Source organism: Macaca thibetana, chromosome 14, assembly GCF_024542745.1.
Source record: "Macaca thibetana thibetana isolate TM-01 chromosome 14, ASM2454274v1, whole genome shotgun sequence".
NCBI lineage: Eukaryota > Metazoa > Chordata > Mammalia > Primates > Cercopithecidae > Macaca > Macaca thibetana.
This window is the reverse complement of record NC_065591.1, coordinates 115,610,264-115,634,129: the sequence shown is the minus strand read 5'-3', so window position 1 is coordinate 115,634,129 and position 23,866 is coordinate 115,610,264. Positions and strand designations below refer to the sequence as shown.

The 23,866-nt window shown below is 38.1% G+C and overlaps 1 protein-coding gene across 1 annotated transcript; it reads left to right on the top strand.

Annotated features, from left to right (window-relative positions):
• Positions 1–6,240: 6,240 nt before the first annotated feature.
• LOC126934817 (putative olfactory receptor 10D4) lies at positions 6,241–7,808 on the top strand (the record flags this gene model as incomplete). Its single annotated transcript, XM_050755638.1, has 2 exons — positions 6,241–7,129; positions 7,771–7,808. Coding segments are annotated over exons 1-2 (927 nt in total), but the record flags the coding sequence as incomplete, so codon positions are not given.
• Between the last annotated feature and the right edge of the window lie 16,058 nt (positions 7,809–23,866).

Here is a 23,866-nt window from a genome sequence, read left to right as displayed (position 1 = left end):
TGATGAGCATTTCACATACATCATCTTATTAAATCTTCACCCCTATAAAGTAGATTTTATGTAACGTAGAAAAGAGTTTTGAGGATTAAAGTCTTCAAATAGTGAACCCAATGTTACACATTAAGCATCAAATCAGACCTCAAACTCAGCTCCAGTTAACTCCAAATCACCTCCCTGCTATAGATTCCTGTACCACATAGCTACCCTAAGTGACCTGCATGGCAATTTACTCATCCTAATTACTTCTCTCATGATACAAATAAGTTGTTCGATAAATAACTGGTAAAGTAAGTACTGACAGAGGTTACATCTATATACAGTCAACCCTCAATATTCATGGGTTCTGCCTTTATGAATTCAACCACTGCGATTCAAAAATATTCAGAAAATAAATTTTACAAAGTTCCAAAAAGCAAAACTTGAATTTGCCTCATGTGAGTACTACATTGAATTCATGTGCATGAAATGGTGGTAGGCATTGTACTAAGTATTACAAGTAATCTAGAGATGATTTAAGGCATACAGGAGGATGTGCATAGGTTATATGCAAATACTACACCATTTTAAATAAGGGACATGAGCATATTTGGATTGTGGTATTTATGGGGGTCCTAAAACAAATCTCCTGAGGATACTGAAGGACGACTGATTTGACTTTATTATTATCTCCACTTACTCTATTCTATTACCAATTGTTCCCACCTGTAGATGGTGGCACTGAGATACAGCAATAAGTGTCTTCCTTGTGTACTACATCTAGTTATGCTAAAGCCAGCCCTAGATCCAAGTCCTCTTAAGTCCTGCTGTGTCATCATTTTCCTATTGCACCACACTGCCAATATATCAAAATACTCTTTAGTGTAAAAGCAAGGGGAAAGTCTTTCCATCCAGTGTTGTTGAAGAGAAGATGGTCTAATTATGGGGCTTAATTAGCATGCTCATTTGATTCTCCCAGCAAGTTACATTTTGTAACTTAACTTCCAACAAGACTGAAGTTGATAACTGTTTCTCAATTTTCTCAGAATCTAAAGTGAAAGAACGGGTACTATTAACTGGGGATCCCACAGACACGCCAGCTCCTAGTTTCCATGACATTTTAGTTATTTGTAGTTCTTCTATTCCATTTGTAGTCTCCAAAGTTCCCTTCCTATTTGAAACCAGTAAACAAAAACAAGTAAAAATCTCTAATAACAATGCTTACTTTACAAATAGCATGAAGCTAAAAGGATAAAATGATAAAGTGAAGCTCCTTCAAGCATAGTTAAATGGTTTTAGTGCACTAGGAGGATTCTAGGGCTCCTCCTAACTTGATTGGCAAAAATCCAAGATGCCACAGCATCTTATTCCCACACATTGGGGATGCCTATTAGAGACAATATGCTGAATTCAAATAACCCTAGTGTTAGTTTGCTGTTCTACTAATGCAGGATATTTGTAGAAGAATCTACATGTCATGATATCTGGTAAAGCCTGACTAGTGTTTAGGGACAGATATTCAACACACTGATACTTCTATAATAGATTTGTTTTCTAGACAATGGAAAGTTTCATAAAAGTAGAGATTATGTGTGTCTTGCTCATCACTGTATCCATAAGACATAGCCCAGTGACATAGTAAGCTTCCAGTGTAGGTTTGTTGAATTAATGAATGGATACCTCTTTACCCATTAAATTATGATGCAATTGTATATTTATTGATACAGAGGAATATGTGTGAAATAATTAAGGTACGGAATAATATTATGTCTGAATTTAAATATACATTCATGTTTAGGTAAAATTGATGATATATGAAAAACAAAATCTGAATGACCAACTTTTTGGCTTTTTCTAAATTAATGTTGCAATGGCTGGCACTGAAAACAAACACCAACCATTTAAATCTTTCCTGGATCTAAAAGCACACAACATGAGATTTTATTTAAAACACAAATGCACACATACAAGAACACACACAGACACACACAATCACTTTTTAAAATCTTACCTCATTAACAACTACAGCAGCAAAACCAAATCACCTGATTGAAAAATGGGTAAGGGACTTAAATAGACATTTATCCAAAGAAGGTACACAAACGGCAAATAAGCACATGGAAAGATGTTCAATACCACTAAGCACTAAGGAAATGCAAAATAAAGCCACAATGACATATCACTTCAATAAGGATGGCTACTATTTTTAAAATTACCGTAGTAATAAGCTTTGGCTATGATGTCAGAAATTGGAACCCTTGTACTCTAATGATGAGAATGTAAAATGGTGCAGCTGGTATGAAAAACAGTATTGTATTTTCTTAAAATAGTAAAAATAGAATTACCATATGATCCAGCAATTCCAGCTCTTGGTATATATACAAAAGAAATAAAAGTAGGGTCTTGAAGACACATTTGAACACCCACATTCCTAGCAGCGTTAATCACAATAGGCAAGGGCTGAAAGCAACCCAGCATTCACTCAATGAATGGATACACTAAACGTGGTATATACACACAACAAAACATTATTCAGACTTAGAAAGAAAGGAAGTTCTGACACATGCCACAACATGGATGAGCCTCAATGTTGACATTATGACATTATGCTAAGTGAAATAAGCGAGTCACAAAAAGACTGTATAAATCCAGTAATATGAGGTATCCAGAATAGTCACATTCATGGAAAAAGAAACTAGAATGTTGGTTCCCAGGAGCCACTGATGTTGGAAGGAAATGGAGAAGTTGTTTAATGGTTATAGAGTTTCAGTTCTGCAAGATGAAAAAGTCCAGGAGATTAGTTGGGCAACGATGTAAACAGTTGATCATCAATGGAAATATACTTAACATTACTGTACCATATATTTCAAAATGGTTAAGACGTTAAATTTTATGCTTTGTGTATTTTACCACAATTTTCTTTTTCTGAGACAGGATCTTGCTCTGTTACCCAGGCTGGAGTGCAGTGGTGCAATCATGGTTCACTATAGCCTGGACTTCCGCGCTCAAGAGATCCTCCCACCTCAGCCTCCAGAGTAGCTGGGACTACAGGTGCACACCCAACACCCAGCCAATTTTTGAAATGTCTTTTAGAAATGAGATCTCATTATGTTGCCCCCAGGCTGGTCTCAAATTCCTGGGCTAAAGGGATCCTCCCATATTGGCCTTTCAAAGTACGGGGCTTACAGGCATGAGCCACCACACCTGGCCTACATTTTTTTTTTAAAGGTTGCTTATGCAGTTTTCACACATTCTGTGATTTATTAGTTGTCTCCTTTTTCCTATAACTACATCTACTTTAGTTGAACCCTCCCAAATCACTGTTTCTTTATATTTTATACCTCCACTTGGTGTGGGGAGAGAGTTTGAGAAATGTAGTCAAAGGTAGCTTTTCAGAAGATCTGCCTAGAGTAATAATCATAAGTTACCATTAATTGAGTCCTTACTCCTTACCAGGCACTGTGTAATTGCTTTTTATGTATTATCTACTGTAATCTACATATGAGTTCTGTAAGATCATTTTACAGAAGATGAAATGAGATTTAGGGATGTTAGGTAATTTTCTTCAAGCCACACAATTAGTTTGTGGATGTAAATGGGCATCTGTCTCAGATCTTCATGCAGCTATGCACAATACAGCAAATTTGTTGAAACTTTAGAATAAACATTTGGCCTTCCACATCCCCCCCAAAAAACTTATCCTAACTTTTTTTTTTGCCATTCAATCTCTCAGATGCGTATTGAAGGTATTTAACTCGGAAGCTTTAATAGATGTCAGGAACTATAAGGACAGATACTTCAAGTGCTAGCTTAACATTATTTTTGAACTCCCAGCATATTTCTTCCGTCTTTCTTTTTTTTAGGATGTTTTCTTTTTTTTTTTTTTTAATTATACTTTAAGTTCTAGGGTACATGTGTACAACGTGCAGGTTTGTTACATATGTGTACATGTGCCATGTTGGTGTGCTGTACCCATTAACTTGTCATTTACATTAGGTATATCTCCTAATGCTATCCCTCCCCTCTCCCCCCTCCCCACAATAGGCCCCGGTGTGTGATGTTCCCCTTCCTGTGTCCAAGTGATCTCATTGTTCAATTCCCACCTATGAGTGAGAACATGCGGTGTTTGGTTTTCTGTTCTTGCGAGAGTTTGCTGAGAATGATGATTTCCAGCTGCATTTCTTCTGGCAACAGCCTCTTTCACTCCCTGCTGGAGAACTGCCCATCTCCATCCCACCGTTTAGCCTGTACCCTGCTCACAGAGATCGGCATGTGACTCAGCCAAGGAAGTCAGAGTCCAATCTTGGGGTGAGGCACACAGAAGCAAAGGTAGCTGAGGTAGAACTGGCTGATGGCGATGCCCTGAGGCTGCTCCATGAATTCTAACAGCTAAGGTCCCTCCAGCTGCCCTACTTCCCACCCTTCCTGGGCCTAGTTTTCCATTAGTTTCTTTAGTTCTCTAAGCTACCCCAGTTACTGTTGCTCACAATAGTCAATCCTGTCAATACTAGGTAGGAAAATAAGGTATAATTTATTTATTAAAAAAGTATGCACACATGAAACGCAGTAAATATAAAAACACACAACAAATATGTGTGATATATGTGTCAAAGGAATGTTTAAAAATATTCTTCCACAGAAGTATATTTTACAAAGGAAATGATACTAATCAGGCTCTCTTTCTCTCTCCCTTTCTCTCTTCTCTTCTCTCATTCATTTCTAAGGTGTAATTATACCAAGTAGTTAATTGCTCCCTTGCTCAAAAAGTTCCCTGAGTTGAGGGATTAATACCCCAGGGAAGACCAAGGTTATTTAAAATGTCCTGTATTGAGGAATGATTGCAGTTCCTAGAGTTAGACAGGAAATTAGTGTAAGGCAGCTGATGCATATTTAGATTTGTGGCATTCTATTTGAAAGTGGTTGAAAAGTAAAAGAATTCAAATCACCTACTTGTAGACTCTAGGCTGATTGGGATTTCGGCACAAACTTCTTCCTTCTGCTGGGGAAGGAAAGGAAGACAACGCTCACAAGCAGCAGACAATTATGTTCCCTGTTTCCCACGTAAGTGCACACATTTTGTCCTTCACTTTTTATCTTGGCTTTCACTCTCTTTCTCCCTTCACAATCTCCAGGAAAAAAGAGAGAGAGAGAGAGAAAGGGAATCATCTTAGGTAATAGAATATATGAGTTGATCTATAATCTGTAGATCTCACTGCTGAAAAAAATTAAAACAAGTAGAAAAATATATTCGCTTTTTTTAAAGTAGGAAACTGGGAAAGGAAAGGAGTCTTTACTACTGCTACCCTGTACCTTCTGCTGCCACAAAATTAGGATGTGGCTTAACTTGGGTCTGGTTAGACAATTACAGACTTTGGAGACAGAAATGAAGTCTATCGGTTACTCACGTGCACTGAATTCAGGTGACTGCAGAGGATAAGGAACTTGTGATTGCAATTTTCTGTTCATTAAGAGCTATCTGAGATCCTTCTTTTGAATAATTTCTCACTGTCGACCCTCATGGCCAGGGAGACAATGAGGGAAAGATACTCTACATTTTGTATATGTCTTACTGAATTATAACTGTAAGCAAATTGTTTTAGATGAATATAAGAAATTTGGATGAGACCTTGTTTGTTATAAAGACATTAAGTATTTACATTTGTCCTTTTAGAGCATGTATAATTTATGCTATTTAATGGTAAATATGAAGAATGGCAGCTACGAGACATCGTGCAAGGCTTCTTGGTGAAATTATTAAGTGAGAGGCATCTGCAATTAGAAACTGCATTGCAGTCTTCTCACTTATAAGTGGGAGCTAAACAATGGGCACACGTGGACGTACAGAGTGGAATAACTCTAAAAGTTGAGTTATTGGGTGGGAGGGGGTGGTGAGGGAAGAAAAATTACCTATCGGGTGCGATGTACACCATTTGGGTGATGGGTGTGCTATAAACCCAGACTTCAGTACTTGGCAATATATCCGTGTAACAAAATATATCCATGTAACAAAAATGCGCTTGTACCTCTGAAATCTGTAAAAATAAGAAGTTACAAACAAGAAAAGAAACCACGGCAGAATGATATCCAGTACTGAGCAAAACAGGCAGATCAAGATGATTCTACCAGGAAGCATTCCTCTGTAACTATCTAGATCTCTTGCTTCTTTTCCATTTCATTGATCTAAACACAGGTAATTTACATGCATATTAAATTTAATCACATATTTCTTTTCACAGACACCCAAGAGTTGATTCCTCCCTAGGAATGAGTAATCACACAATGGTGACTGAATTCATCCTTCTGGGAATCCCTGAGACAGAGGGCCTAGAGACAGCCCTTTTATTCCTGTTCTCCTCATTTTATTTCTGCACCCTCTTGGGAAATGTGCTTATCCTTACAGCTATCGTCTCCTCCACTCGGCTTCACACTCCTATGTATTTTTTCTTGGGAAACCTCTCCATCTTTGACCTGGGTTTCTCTTCGACAACTGTTCCCAAGATGCTGCTCTGCCTTTCGGGGAACAGCCGTGCTATCTCATATGCGGGCTGCGTGTCCCAGCTTTTCTTCTACCATTTCCTAGGCTGTACCGAGTGTTTCCTCTACACAGTGATGGCCTGTGACCGCTTTGTTGCCGTATGTTTTCCTTTGAGATACATGGTCATTATGAACCACAAGGTGTGCTTTACGTTGGCCACAGGGACCTGGATGAGTGGCTGTGTCCATGCCACGATCCTAACCTCCCTCACCTTCCAGTTACCTTACTGTGGTTCTGACAAGGTGGGCTATTACTTCTGTGATATTCCTGCAGTGTTACCGCTAGCCTGTAAGGACACATCCTTAGCCCAGAGGGTAGGTTTTACAAATGTTGGTCTTTTGGCTCTTATATGCTTTTTTCTCATCCTTGTTTCCTATACTTGCATTGGGATTTCCATATCAAAAATCCGCTCAGCAGGGGGCAGGCAACGAGCCTTCTCCACCTGCAGCGCCCACCTCACTGCAATCGTTTGTGCTTACGGGCCAGTCATCGTTAACTATCTACAACCCAATCCCAGTGCCTTGCTTGGTGCCATAATTCAGATATTGAATAATCTGGTAACCCCAATGTTGAATCCACTAATCTATAGCCTTAGGAATAAGGATGTAAAATCAGCCCTGAGGAATGTATTTCCCAAGAAAAGCTTTGCTCTGGGAAATAAATGAGACAATTTAAAGCTTTGCCGGATTTAAGATTTTGATTACATTTTAAAGTTTGATTCTCCATTCCCTAAGGATATTTCCCATCTACTGCCGCCAAGGCATGTTGAAATGAAATGTACTCCGAATCAATCTACTACTCAACCTCGTTGTTTTAAAATATATGCCTGTTGGTATATTTCCCTATACTTTGGAATTATTATTATTATTATTTTTACTTTTGGAGGGCTTCAAGATAGGAATAAGAAATAATGTGTAACTGCCGCTCTCCAGGATGGAGTGCAGTTGTGTGATCTCAGCTCACTGCAACCTCCACCTCCCAGGCTCAAGCGGTTCTCCTGCCTCATATTCCTGAGTATCGGGGACCACACCCGGCTAATTTTTGTATTTTTAGTAGGGCCGGGGTTTCACTGTTCAAACTCCTGGCTTCAAGTGATCTGCCCACCTTGGCCTTCCAAAGTACTGGGATTACAGGCATGAGCCACTAAGCCCAGCCTAGAATTAAATATAATTAATAGAGTAATTTAGCCGACATTGCACATCTTTCTTTCTTTCTTTCTTTCTCTTTCTTTCTTTCTTTCTTTTTCTTTCTTTCTTTCTTCTTTCTCTTTCTTTCTTTTCCTTCCTTCCTTCCTTCCTTCCTTCCTTGGCTTGCTTGCTTGCTTGCTTGCTTTCTTTCTTTCTTTCTTTCTTTCTTTCTTTCTTTCTTTCTTTCTTTCTTTCTTTCTTTCTTTCTTTCTTTCTTTCTTTTTCTTTCTTTCTTTCTTTCTTTCTTTCTTTCTTTCTTTCTTTCTTTCTTTCTTTCTTCCTTCCTTCCTTCCTTCCTTCCTTCCTTCTTTCTCTCTCTCTCTTTCTTTCTTTCCTTTCTTTCCTTCCTTCCTTTTCTCTTTCTTTCTTTCTTTCATTCTTTCTTTCGTTCTTTCTTTCTTTTTCTTTTTTGTCAGGGTCTTGCTCTGTAACCCAGTCTGGATCGCAGTGGTGCAACAGTAGCTCACTGCAACCCGCATGGGCTCAATTCTTTTGTGGTAAGGATTCTGTTAACACCATGGACACACACCTTCACCTCAAACATTTCTTTGTTCTTTAAACCTTTTAAAGAGTTAAGAGAACACATTTGCTTTCTCCTATCATAGTCCCAGTTAAAAGTACATATATATATATATATATATATATAAAGGAAGGGGAGAATGAAAGAAAAGAAATCAGAAAATCCTACTTTACTGCAGATTATGATCTTTAATTTTCTGCCAATCAATATTAAAACTCAAAGTAACTTAAGTACTGTTTTCCTGTACTTAAATTTAAATTTTCATTGAAATCCAGGTAACAATAATAAATTTGTACACCTGAGAAAAAGCACATTTCTTTTTTTCTCGTAATACAGCCTATATAGTTTATTTTTCTTCTTCTAATCTCTGTGTTCCATAATGCTGGGAAAAAGTAGGTAAATTTTGCTTATGGAAATAATGTTACATTTTATAATGAATGTATTCTTGTTTCTCTTTTCCTGATTTTGTTTTCTGTTTCTTTTTATATTTTACTTCCAAGTTGTCTGCCTTTTCTTTTAAGCTATATTAAGTCCTTTTTGTAAACAAGCAGACAAAAAGAAAGATGGAGGGAGGGAGGGAGGAAGGAAGGAAGGGAGAGAGAGAGGGTGGGGGGAGAGAGAGAGACAGAGAGAGAGAAAGAGGAAGGAAAGAAAGAAAGAAGGAAAGAAAGAAAAGAAAGAAAGAATGAAGAAAGGAAGGAAGGAGGGAAGAAAGGAAGGAAGAAAGGAGGGAAGAAAAGAAGGAAGAAAGGAGAGAAGAAAGGAAGGAAGGAAGGAAGGAGGGGGACGCAGGGTGGAGGGAGGAAAGAAAGAAAAGAAAGAGAAAGAAAGAAAGGAAGGAAGGAAGGAGGGAGAGAAGAAAGGAAGGAGGGAAGGAGGAAAGGAAGGAAGGAAGGAAGGAAGGAAGGAAAAAGGGGGACACAGGGTAGAGGGAAGAAAGAAAGAAAGAAAGAAAGAAAGAAAGAAAGAAAGAAAGAAAGAAAGAAAGAAAGAAAGAAAGAAAATAAGGGAGATAGAAAGCAAGCTTATTTAGAGCTCAAATAGTACTTCATGACGGAATGATTATTACCTTCCTTCTCTTATCTTCAATTCCTGTCAACACAGGTGATTGAACATCAGCTCTCCAAGTGGAAACTATAAGCCATCACACTGAGCATGCAGTGAGCTATTAAAAGATATTAAATGAGCTCCACTGAAGGCACATTGGTGGCCGGTGACTTGTGATGTGCTATGTAACAGTCTCTAAGATGAGTTAACCATAAGTGTACCTCACAAGCAATCAGGTAGTCAGTGACTCTATCTAGAAATAAAATAGACACTAATTCAATTTCAAGAAGTCTTTGTAACACTGATGTTCCTTCCAGATAAGTAATAATTGGATTGTAATATTAAACATGTCACACATTAAAAGATAAAATGTAAATAATGGCTTTATTTCCCTTTATCTCGAATATAAACATCGAAACAGGCAATAACCGTCCATTACAGCAAGGTTGTTGTAATTTTAAATGTTCTGTTAACCAAGACACATAATAGTCACTCCTATCTTCAATGTCCATGTTTTCTTTCCTGGCCTTCTCTTTTTGGCAGGCAAGTGCTGAAACAGCCATATGCTTCACAACCTCCACTCTTCTGTCTTTTAACACGCACATGTGCACGCACGCACACTTCTGTTTTAAGCATGTCACCACTTGTCACTACAAAGAAACAGATGGCAATACTAAAAAATAATAATCACTTGTAAAGTTACAATGGTTTAGAAAATCTCTTTGAATTTTTCCCTGACAGTTTCCTCTAATGAACATCAAAATGTCATTCCAGCTCTTCTCTCCAGTTACTTCACTTTTCATCCAAGGATCTGGTTTGCAGGCTAAGCACCTGGATTCAGAAATTTCTTTAGTTAATCGAAGAACCACAAGTAGAATCCCGGTCTCCTGATTTTCAGTTCAGTTCTCATTTTACTTCACAAACTTATAATGCCAAGTGAGAAATTTATGGATAACCTTGATGCAACATAAGTTTAATTAATCTTTGCACAAGTTATAACAGCAATAAATATACTAAATAAAAATAAATATTTTATTGTAAGAAGGTAACTTTATTGAATCAGAATGTTTATTTCTTCTAATATAAAACATTGAAAGGTTTTAAAAAAAAATTTGACACAAATAATTTCTAGTTCTTCTGTTCTGAAAAAAGCATTCCTAGAAGTTTCATCAAATTGACTTTTAAAGAGTTAAACAATTTCAGACTTACGGAAAAGTTGAAAAAGTAATATAAAGTCCATATATATTTGTTACTCAGATTCCCAATGTTATCAGCATATTGTATTTGTTTTATTTCTTCTCTTTCTCATTCTCTCTCTGCCCCTCCAATATTTTGTGTGTGTGTGTGTGTGTGTGTGTGTGTGTACATTTTATTCTGAACGAGTTGCAATCATGTGGTCCTTTTCCCCGTGTCTTACTTAAAGTGTATTTCCTAAAACAAAGGGTGTCCCCTTATATAACTATAATATAGTTATCAAAACCAGGAAATGAATATGGATACAATACTATCATCCAATCTACAGGTATTCTTTAGCTTTTCCCAATTATTCTAATAATGTTCTTTATAGCACAAAATGTCCAGGATTATATATTGCATAATGTTATTTATCTTTTTTTAAAATCTGGAATAGTTCCTGAGTCCTTTGTATTCCAGGACATTACTGTTTTTGAATATTTTAGGATGCGTACTTTGTAGAACATATATCAGTTTAAGTTTGTCTAATGTTTTCTCCTGATTAGATTCGGGTAATGTGCTTTTTTTTTTTTTTTTTTGCCAGTTCTTCCTTTATTTTATTTTATTATTATTATTATTATTATACTTCCTGTTCTAGGGTACATGTACACAACATGCAGGTTTGTTACATATGTAATGTGTTTTCGATGGAGCCAACTCCGAAATGATACTGTGTTCTTTCTAGTATATTATATCAGGAGGTACTTGCTGTGAATTTGTTCCATTAGTAGTGAGGTTAATTTTGATCATTTGGTTAAGGTAGTGTCTGTCAGACTACTCAACCATAAAAATTATTATTTTACCTTCCCAATTAATAGTGATTTTTTGGAGGGATAGAAACTTTGCAATTATGTACATATCCTATTACTTCTCAATTTTACCTGCTAGTTTTAGCATCCATAGATGATTCTTGTCTGAACTGATTATTGTTATAATTGCCAAATAATAACTTTCCAAATTAATTATTCTTACCACATTAGGTAATTGGTTTTCTATTATAAAGAAATCTTTATCGCTCCCTCTATTTGTATGAAAATGCCACTGTAACTAACTGAATAAAGCATGCGATACCAATCTTTTTGTTCTGTCAGCTGGAATCATGGGAAAAGATGATTACACTAGGACATTATCTCTCATCGGAGGAAAAACATCCCCTTTTAAGAGAGGAGATGTAAAAAAATATTAAAGGGAGATCCTTCCACTAAACTAGATGACTTTTAAGTTACCTTCCAACTCTGAAATACTAATTCTGTGATTCCATATGGCTGTCTCATAACTGTAAAATCACTTACGTCGTTGGAAAAATGGAAATATAGACAGAGGAAGAAATGGCATATGGGAAGCCTGGGAGGGAGGGGTGTTAGGAAGCCTTTGTAAATCAGCCAACAAATAAAAAAATTCTTCTTTCAGTTGCTTGGCACCCACCAGTTGTAAACATTAAATATTAAATACTAGGCAATAACGGCAGTCAAACAAATAACAGGATTTATTTGTTTTAAGAAGAGACATGATCAGAATATATTATAGACAGATCAACAACATTTTTGAAGACAGGAGATGCAAGTTCCCTGGACCCAAATCTCGCCATTGAACACAGGGCTGTTCATGAGAATAAAGGAATGAATAAGTTTACATTAGAGCCTCTGGAAACACCATTCACTCCCTTCAGAGTGTACATTAGAATATAAGGCTTGACTATTCCTGTATGTATGTGTTGCCGACTACCTCAGCCAGGAGCAGTTATACCTCATTAACCTCAGCATTATACAAGTACACAATACGATTATAGAATAGTGTGCACAGTAAACTCAGATCGTGACAAAGTCCTAAACCACTGCTTTCAGTCTCTGAAATGCGGTCTACAGCATTTGCTATGAAAACATTTCTGAGTTAGGTGCTGCAGAATTAGAAAATGAACCTGTTTCCCAGAGTTCTTGGGAAATCACATCAAGAATTCCATCGTCCATCTCAATCAGGACTTTATTTCTATCTATACTTTTACATCATCCAAAGCTGTTTAAAATTTCACAGTTTCTACAAAATATAATTGTCTTGCACGCTATACTAATCAAAAGGCCTAAGTCAAGTGCACTGGGAATAGAACACTTTTTTTTAATTTTTGTTTTTTGATGGAGTCTCACTCTGTCGCCCAGGCTGGAGTGCAGTGGCGCAATCTCAGCTCACTGCAAGCTCTGCCTCCCGGGTTCACGCTATTCTCCTGCCTCAGCTTCCCAAGTAGCTGTGACTACAGGCGCCCACCACCAAGTCTGGCTAATATTTTGTATTTTTAATAGAGACAGGGTTTCACCATATTGGCCAGGATGGTCTGGATCTCCTGACCTTGTGGTCCGCCCACTTCGGTCTCCCAAAGTGCTGGGATTGCAGGCGTGAGCCACCGCGCCCGGCCCAGAACACTTTAAAAACGTGATTTCTTTGTCCATTAAAATCTTAATAAACCTTTATGGTTTTCTGTAAATTATCACCTTCAGCACATGATATGAAATAACTTTGTCTAAAACCCACTTACGTGGGCAATAAGTTAAATGGCAGACCCCTACACGGTTTTTGGACATTTGTAAGGGATGGGCACTGAGAAGCCTGTGATACAACCGAACGTAGAGCAAATCACCTCTGTAGAATGAAGGAGATTTTGTCTGGAGAGAATGCAAAACCATAAACATGGCTTGCAGAGTTATAAATGTAGGGTCCCCTGATTATAAGATGAGTTAGAATAACTGTACTTCATTTATAATTGGTGTGTCAGAAACACAAGGCTCAAAAGGAATGGAAATTAATAGGTTAAGCATATACTGAATTGCGTGTTATTATTCAGCACTTATTTGTTGACATACTCTGTGCAATAGTTAGGATCTTCAGGTACAGAGGTGAATAAAACTAACATGGGCCCTACCTTTAAGAAACTTACATTAAAGGAAGAAGAGAGCCTTAAGTAAAACTTGGAGACTATGATGTCACCACTGTAAATTTCTAAATATCTCATGAAAACAGGAATACCTGACATTTCTTTACCAAAGAGAGAAAGAAATATCTATTGGCAAATTATTTCCCAGGATATGGCAGGCTAATAGCCTATGAATCTCTCAATAAGATATTACTGGCAGTTGAATTCTAAATCCAGACTCACTGTTTATGGGTTCCAGGCAACCTGCACAGACTGTACCCTGACAGGATGACATCAGGATTTTTCTCCTTTCTCTCACATTGTCTCTGTTTACACTCCTAACTTCCAGACCACTAGTTCTCTCATATAATTTTTGCAGCAGCAGTTGGTTGAAATTATACCATATACTGGGTCCTGGGAATATTATTTTGCTTGAAGCTTGAAATGTTACTAGGATTTTTTTTTATTGGTTTTTACTATTTTAGGTACTGAGTTGGTACTGCGAAATTCATATATTTCCACTTGGAAAAGCAGAAACTAACAAACAGCCTCCTCGTTGGAGCATTCAAATTTGGAAGTACTAAAAGGAGCCTCACCCTATTTCATCAAGAGAAAGCCCAGAGGTTAGCCACAGAAGAAGGACCTTTGGCCTCAAATAAGGCACTCAGCCTTAGAGTAACATGAATATAAAATTGTGGAGGGAGAAATGTCGGACTTGTCATTCTTTGGACTTTAATATACAACAAAAGGATATTTCATATTTGTATTTTAATTTCTTTCTGAAAATTTAATAAGAAAAATTCATATTCAGAATTGATATTTGTGTGCAGTTTAATTTTGTTGGCATTATATTATTTGGCATATTTTAATGCTTGTGAATGTTCGTTTTACAGTTTTTTCTTTGGGGCTATATTGAATGCCATGACTAGACAATTTGTGATGAGAAATAGATCAGAGAATGCATTTTTGGCTGAGAGTGAAGCGTGTCCTTGATATTAAATCAATGTACACTGTGTTCTGAAGAGAGCCAAGCAGGGCATCCTGCTAGCTGATTCCTGCAGCTCTCCCTGGGTTGCCTGGCAACAAGCTGGCTGAAGTCAGAGTCGTGCTTCCCCTCCAGCAATGGAGAAGGCAATCTGAGATGCTGCTGGTTCCAAGGCTTTAGAAGAAGAGAGATAGGATTTTGCCTTGCATTCTTAATCGAGTTTTATCATTAATGATACTAACATTTGCTCCAATTGGATCTTCATTTCTATTTATCAATGTTTGGTACACAGAGACAAGGAAGTAGGCAGAAAGGTGACTGATTAGGCTCCCTCGGCATACGCTATCACATCATTCTATTCCCAGGTCGCTATGGCGCTTCCTACAATCCAAGTTGCTTATAGGCAAGCGAATGGATTTATGAACCAGAATTCAATAACCATGTTTAAATTTCTTCCTAACCTTAGCCTAATATGTATAATGAAGCATCACAAATACTTTCTAAAGTGCATACCAAGCTAAGCTTCATGCTGAACACACTACAAAGAAGGTGATCTATCAGTTGTCAGAGCCTCTTAATGAGGCTCAAGATGTGATAGTGCCTGTGATAAATTAGCATTTTCTTCTCTCTTCCATCTTTAGAGTAATGACTTTACATCATGCTGAGATGCCCGAGTCAGAAACTAAGAGCACACCTCTACCTTTTCACACTCCCACTCGGCTGATCATCCATTCAGTTCCATATCTCTATTTTCAAATCTTTTTTGTATTATCATCCACGGTCCCTATCAATTGGTTCCACTTTGTTTCATACCTTGACCACACCCTGACGTCCTCTTAAAATGAATCTTAGCCACTACACTGGCCCCTGTCCAGCTGCCTGTCCACACTGATTCATATTTTAACACATTTTCAAAACACCGTCTGATTACATTGCTCACTGGTGACTCTTCACAGCCCGGAGGATGAAGTACAAACATCATAGCACTTCGGGTAAGAATCTTTATCGCCAGATCCTGCAGGCCTTTCTGTTCACATGTCCATGTATGAAACTGAGTTGTGGCTTCTCAGACACACTCTGCTGTGGGACCAAGAGTGTTTGATAAACCTCTACTAAACTCTTCAATCTAGACTGCTCTCAAATGGTGTCTCTTCCATAATCCCAACTCTGGAGAAGTTCATTTCTCCTTCATTTCTCTCTAGTTTGTAGGTTACTGATGGACTTCCTTCAGCAGCATACTTTAGAGACTGTGGGGAATGCAAACCCGAGTTGAATTCCCAGAATCTCTGTGTGGCATTGGGCCTATTATGTGAACTCCCTGAGCCTTGGTTTCCTCCCTTTTGGTTCTGAATAATACAGCTCCTACCTCCTCTCATGTGGATATTGGCAGGATGATGTAATATCTATTAAGTACATCACAATGCTGGCTCATAGAGCTGAAGCAGTAATTTTTAATTATTTTATTTAATTCCCTCTCCTTCTTAGCTAGGTTATGAGATTCTTAATGAAATTGTAAATCTTAAACATCTAGTACAATGCCTTAAGCACCTAGTACAATGCCAAGTACAATAATAAGCAGTCAATAAAGTAATGAAATATTACTAATAGATACATTCATAAGCCAATGTCAATTAACAAACATTTATTGATTAACTATGATGCTAAAGAAAATTAATCGATATGCTGTCAGAGATACAAAGCAACTTGAAATTAGCCTTGGAAGAACAAGAAAGAATTATATAAAATGATCATAACTATTATACTATGACACAGGCCAACTAAATAGCTCTGACAACAGCAATCATGGTCTCCAGTTAAAACTGATTTTACAAAGACATCATAACTATGTTTCATTCCAAAATTAAGAGTCTTATTATCACCAATAATAAGACTTATATATATATGTAATATATATATATAAGAGATCAATAATCTTATAATAAGAACTACTTAATTAATCTTTCCATAATAGAAACTATGACTACAGAGGGAAAATAAATCTCCAAAAGAAGACCAAATTTATTTAAACTCTCAAATACTTGGAGAGATTTGTTTCCTTTAAAGCAAAAGTAAGTAGAAACTAGGGTATCTATAAAAATCTGATGAGATGTTTTGCGAGTGATTTTCTTTTTCTGTAGATCTTAATAAAGGCACTTGCTAGTCATTGTGTGTTCTCACTGAAACAGTGTTCTCATCTTCTCCATAGTCCTTTCAAATTTATTTATTTTATTTTTAATTATCAAATAGTAATCCTACGTACTTACGGGGTACAATGTGATAGTCACGATATCACTCCATTATGAAAATTTATTCCTCTTATCTAACTGAAACGTTGTATACTTTAACCAACGCCTTTCCTTTCTCCATCCACCCTCCCCATCCCCAGCCCCGTCACTCCAGCCCCAGTAACCACTATTCTAAGCTCTACTTCACGAGTTTGACTTTTTAAGATTCCATTTATAAGTGAGATCTAGGACTATTTGTCTTTTTGTGCTTGACTTATTTTACTTTGCATAATGTCCCCCAGGTTCATCCATGCTGTTGCAAAGGACAGGATTTCCCCCCTTTTTGAGGTTGAACAATATTCCATTGTGTACATACACCACATTTTCTTTATCTACTCATCCATCAATGGATACTTAGTTTGTTTCTATATCTCGGCTATTGTGAATGATGCTGCAAGGTACATGAGCATGCAGATATCTCTTCAACATACTGATTTCAGTTCTGTTGGACACATACCCAGAGGTAGAATTGCTGGATCATATGATAACTCTATTTTTCCCATAATGGCTGCATGAATTTACATTCCCAGCAGTAGTGCAGTACGCAAGGGTTCCCTTTTCTCCACATCCTTGCTAACACTGGTTACATTTCATTTTTTTGATGATAGCCATTCTAATCTGTTGATGCTCCCATATGATGAGGTGAGTTTAGAGGTAGGAAAAATGTACATCTTCTTCTTATGCATTTTTCTTCATCTCATGAAAGAGTCTGTAGTTTAATAAAATCAGATCAGCACAGAGGTCAGCATGGTTCGTAGAGGGAGACAGAAGCTAAGGGTGGAGAATAGGAAAGAGCATGATTTGCTGGTTTTATGAAGATTTATAAGGTGAAAACATATGGAAAAAATAATGACTCTATTCAAAGAGTTTCCTCTGGGGAGGGTGCTAATGAGGATTATCTGAAATTAGAAAGCTCAGTTTAGAGACAGATACTATTAAAAAAAGAATGCCTGCCAATCCAAGTTACAAATTAGCAACAGTTTTTTATGGTTTTTCTACTTGTTGTACGTAAAGGCTATTTGTTTAGAAAGATTTTTATCATAAGCAAAATATTCCTTTCATTGATATCCTGTGTCGATTCTTCTTTAAAATGAAAAATCACACAGTGATGTCTGAGTTTGTTACTGTGAATGGCTGAGGGCTGGAAATTGTATTTCATTATCCTGATTACATCATGTAAATTTTGTACCCTTTTGGGAAATGTTAATTCAGGACCCTTGTTTGTTCCTTGGGATTTCACACGTCATGCATGTATTTTTTTTCCTCAAAAAATATTGTTGTGATTGGCATGAGTTTTTCTTCAACAATCGCTTTACCTTCAACGCAGAAACGGGCCATCCATGTTCAGGGCTGTCCTATCCAAGTTTTCTCCTTTCCTTGCCTACACTGCCCCGAGATCTTCTTGCATTCACTGACACAGTGCCACTCTTTTATTGCCATTGGTTATCCACTGCAAGATATGTGCACCATTATGCACAAACTGTATATACTGTTCACCACAGAGGCCTGGAGAGGCTGCTAGCTACACGTCAATTGCCTGATGCTTTATTAGGCAGCTACCCTAATCCTGTGCCAAAGAAGTTATAGCTGTTATTCCCATCACATTCCTGAAGTCAAACTGTGACCTATGCAAGCATATACTAAGCCCAGAGGGCAGGCGTTCCTATGCGTCTCTCTCTCTTTGTCCTCTCTCTTTTTCTCTCCCTCTGTCTTCCATTATTTCCATATCTTATATCTGCAATGAAATTGACACACCAAAAATTATCTCTGCAGACAGTGTGCATGGCACTTTCTCAACCTGCAGCGCTCACCAGTCTGCAACTCTTTGTGACCACGGACAGAAGAAGCTCAGACCAAGAGCTCTTCGCGATTCTGTGATTCAGAGACCAAATTTGTGTGACCCTCTCCTTGAACTCCTTGATCGCTAGCCTGAGAAACGAAAGTGTGAAACAAGCTTCAAATAAAATATTTAAAGAACAAATTTTATTCATGAAAATAAATGAGAAGATGATGAACTTCTAAAGGAATTTTGAATATTCTTTTCTTAGCAGCTTTCAAAAAAACTTTGCATTAAATAGTACTGTGTCTTTAACGTCATTCCTAAACCCTATATGCTAGTGTGAAAATTTGCTAGTACCCATGCTTTTAAAGTAAATATAGCTTATGCGCATAGCAGCTATATAGCAGATATTCAATTGCTATTTATCATTGGATTTGCCTGCAAAGTAAACAATTTTTGGTTCTTTTCTGATTTCTATGGAAGAAGCCTTGGAAGGCAGCCTATACTGCAAAAACATCCACTAAAAATAATAATTTCCCCTATGTCAGAACACTGAATTCTAAACATGTTTTCGAAGAAAGCTTACTCAAAATTAAACATTTTTCAATTTCTGTACATGAACAAAAAATTAAGAAGATTTTCTGGATAATGCAGGATTTTTTTTGGAATAAAGTTAAGCTATATAGAGAAAAGAAAAATTCACCTCAATTATCATAATGATATTGCAACTCTTTGTGTTTATATGGTGAGAATTGTCTTAGGTTATCTTTGATTCAGCTTTTTTTTCTATTAATAAGGGGAAAATGCAAAGAATGTTGTTTACATAAAATGTTATTTTGTTTTTTTTTTAATGCATGTTGACTTCTGTTACTGAAATGCTGGCCTGAGGACTTAATCAAAATGTCAAAGCATCCAGTAGGAGGCAATTGAAAAATGTATGACTCACTCTTAAGCCTGTTGCTTATTTTTATGTACAATAAGGAGGCAGAATTGAAAGACAAAATGTAGAAAAGAAATTGATAGTGCTCTGCCCAATAGTGTGAGACGGTAATTCCATTGAGAGAGAGGCAATCTTGCAAATTATCACAGCTTAAACTATACGTTTCTTCTCATCAACATAGCTTTACTGGTTCTGAAAATTAATGTTTTCCCGTGGGAGATTTGTAAGGCTAAGCAGGTAGCTCCTAGGTAGCAAAGAGGAATATTGAAACAAACTGGTGGAAGTCAGTACTGCTGGATGCAGCGTGATGAAGGTCAGGGTGAAATTCGGTCTCATGGTTAGGGATTAGGCTTTCTAGAAATTTGATTACTAGATATAGAAAAGGGTTAGAAGAATAATTTTCAGAGCGATGTGAGCATGAAGGGAACGAAGCAAGATTAAAAACTGGGCCTATCTGATTCTGCAAAGGGTTTAACATCTTGGGTGAATTTTTCTTGTTCATGAAAAAACCAATATTGCAGTGTATATCTTATAGAATTCTCTGTATCGCACCTATTAAAACATCTGGTATATATTCACAACCCATGGGTGATATTGTGAAGAATAAAGAAAAATAAACATGAAGGGGAAGTGTGGTCCATTTCACTAAAAGGAGAGGCCTTATCAGCTGGAATGTCAAACTCATCTACAGACCCAGAGATGTCCAAATGGATCACACTACTTAGATGAAGAACCTGCTGAACTGATCATAAATGAGGCATATTTTAAATGTTGCCAAGTTCTGTGCAATGTTCTGAGGATACTGAGAGCAACAGAACCTGGTTGTTGAGATTCCTTACCATATGATGTAATTAATATGATGGGCTGCAGTGAAACAGGGCGGGTCACATGCCCAGGAAGGATCCACATGATTAATATCCAATGCCAGCTTCCTTGTACTGAAGAATCCACACGTATTTGACTCACCTTTTACAAACAAGCATGGTCCATGCAGTGGTGGGGTCCTTAAGCTGTGCCTGGGATATTTTATGAATTCTCACTAGAAGTACATATGCTGTGCAGTTGTTCTTCTCATCTGCATCAGTGTCTTAAACTATATCAGCTCTGTATTGGATTGAGAGTATCCTGTGAGTTCGTTTATCAGGCTGTTATGACCTCAGAGCTCCACTGGTGGCAGCTACCCACATTCTCTCCTCCATAGCCTCTCCAGGGGTGCCAGGTATTGAAATGATCAGAGAGCCAGACGGTGCTCAGCAGCAGCAGGAAGGGCACACAGTACTGAGGGGGCACCCTCCAGGAGGTAAATGAGAACATTAGATAAAGCCTTTCCCGTTATGTCCCTGGGGAAGATGACCCAACAACAGGGAGGGAAGGCTAAAGCTTAGGTGACCCTGTGGCCTTAGGAATGCGCAGTTACATGGTGAAAGAACTTCAGGATTCGATTTCCCATGCCATCAGTTCTCTGTCTCTTCCTAGGACCCAATCAGAAGACTCTCAGTAGGGTTTCTCAGTGGAAACTAGATTGCATCTACCTAGGGAAGGGTAAAATAGAAGATCCTGTTAATGAGAGTTATTGGGTCAATGGTAGCAAATCTCCAAAGAACTCTGAATTATTCTAGTAAAACCTATATAGGAATGAAATAACCAGAGAAATGGTCAGAAATGAAAATGTACTAATCTTAAGTGGCATTAAGGGCACTGAAAGTCCTCAGTGATAAGTGATAATAAGATGGAAAGTGAGATACCTTGTCAAATATCGAATGTTAAATTGAGATGCGGGCCAGTTTCCTCTTATCTCCTTAAGACACACATCACATTATCTCACAGCTGCACGACAGAGCGCGGTTGTTATGTTTTCCAACGGTCTGTTCCTGAAGACCCGTGCTGGCCTCCAGCTCATTCATACTCTTGTGTTTACTTGTTCCCGACATTGCTTGCCTTGCATCTGTTTTAATTATTCACAGGGTCTATAGAATCAGTCCGTTATCTACTTTTATCCCCAACTACCACTTTTTCACTTTTCCTCACCTAGGCTTTGTTCTCTTTGGGCAGAGAATGTGAAAAAGACACATAATTCCCCATGTAGTTACGTTCAGATGAGTCACACCTGCCACCTCCTTTTAATTCCAAAGGTTGCCACGTGTCATTGCAGAGTGTTAGAAAAATAAAAGTATCAAAATCTTAGGAAATCATAATGAAAAAAATGGGGCTTTTGATTTTAGTAGAAAGAGTAAATGTGCCCTAAAACTTTGATCTCTTTCTCTAACCATAGAGAAATTACAGTGAAAATGGAATAAATACTAACTACAATTGAAAACAAGAAAAAATAATTCTCTATTGTGATATCTTCTTTTTTTTTTTTTTTTTTTTTTTTTTTGAGACTCAGTCTGACTCTGTCACCCAGGCTGGAGTGCAGTGGCACGATCTCTGCTTGTTGCAACCTCTGCTTCCTGGGTTCAAGTAATTCTCCTGCCTAAGCCTCCCGAGTAGCTGGAATTACAGATGCCTGCCACCACACCTGGGTAATTTTTTTTTGTTTTTAGTAGAGTCTGGATTTCACCATGTTGGCCAGGCTGTTCTTGAACTCCTGACCTCAGATGATCCACCCGCCTTGACCTCCCCAAGTGCTGGGATTACAGGTGTAAGCCACTGCACCCAGCCTGTGATACCTTATATATAAAAAATATATAAGTTTTCATTCATGGTTCCTGGCTTATAACTCCCATAGCTCTAGTTACGGTCTTTTGTTGTAATGTTGGGGCACTTAGGCCTCAGAAAACAGAATCTCTCTGGCCTTTTCCTGCCCTCTTCTCACCAGCCCAAGTGGGACTCTAATCTTCTCCTGCCTTTCTGATCTGGGGTCATGTAACTCTCATTCCAAAGAGGGTCCTGCCCTGTACCAGGAGGATGGAATGCTGCACAGAAAGGCCAAAAAGAATCTTAACAGGCAGGCCTTGCTTGGTTTCCCCACTCAGTCTATTAGTGTTAGATCATACCCTTGTTTTCCAATCATATTTCTATATGGTTGCCCCTACTTTGATCTTGCCTATCCAATGAAGCCTCTATAAAAGGCCCCAGAAAACAGGGTTCGGAGAGCTTCTGGATAGCTGAGCACATGGAGTTTCCTGGAGGGTGTTGTACCTGGGAAGGGCAGGGAAGCTCCTCACCCTTTCCCTGATACCTCACCCTACACATCTCTTCATCTGTATCCTTTGTAGAATCCTTTAAAATAAACTGGTAAGTATAAAAAGTGTTTTCCTGAGTTCTGTGAGCCACTAGCAAAATAATTGAGCCCAAAAAGGGCGTTGAAGGAACCCCAACCCTACGCCAGAATTTCCAGAGGCCCTGACTTGTGACTGGAGCCTAAGTAGTGGGGGGGTTGGGAGGGCAGTCTTTCCTGGGGACTGAGCCCTCAACCTGTGATGCTACTCTAGGCTGATAGTGTCAGAACTGAACTGGAGGACACCCAACTAGTGTCTGCAGCAGAATTGATTGGTCACTTGGTGTGTGGGGAACCCTCTCCCCACGGCAGAAGTCCCCCATGTGGATTATTACTGTTGAGTGAGACAATAGGAAATAGGCACACTGAGTGTTGTTTATGCCACTCTCAAACAAACAAACCCAGACGATCCTGAATCAGGGCACCAACACCACCCATCTGAGACTGAAGACCAAAGCTGCTCCAGCAAGACTGGAGCCAGAAATCCACTAGCCAAGCAGGCTGTTAGGCCAGTGCCACACCTTACCAGGGCCAGGGGTTGTGCTGGAGAATAATCCAGGAGGGACTCGCAAATGAGAACTGTACAGGAGTTGTTATCAAAAGATGTATGGAAACCAACACTCTTAAAATACACACAACAAACTCAAAAATCAGAACAATTTACAGTTTAAGAGATAGAAATACTCTGGGAGGTCAAGGCAGGTGGATTGACTGAGCCAGAAGTTTGAGACCAGACTGTGCAACATGGCAAAACCCCACCTCTACAAAAAATACAAAAGTTAGTTGTGTGGTGGAGATGCCTGTAGTCCCAGCTACTGGGGATACTGAGGTTAGAGAATGACCTGATCCCAGGGAGGTTGACGCTGCAGTGAGCTGTGCCAACGTGCTGCCTGGGCAACAGAGTGAGATCCTGTCTCAAAAAAAGAAGGAAAGAAGGAAAAGAAGAAAGAAAGAAAAAGAAAGAAAGAAAGAAAGAAAGAAAGAAAGAAAGAAAGAAAGAAAGAAAGAAAGAAAGAAAGAAAGAAAGAAAGGAAGGAAGGAAGGAAGGAAGGGAAGGAAAAGAAAAGAAAAAGAGAAAAAGAGAGAGAAAAAGAAGGAAAGAAAGGAGAGAAAGAAAGAGAGAGAAAAAGAAAGAAGATGGACTACAGCATCTAAAAGAATTTAAAATATAAGTGTTAAAGAAGCCATAAAAGGAAACATATTATTTTGAAACAAAAATAGAAAATACTGAAACAAGGCAAGCTAAAGTTATGACA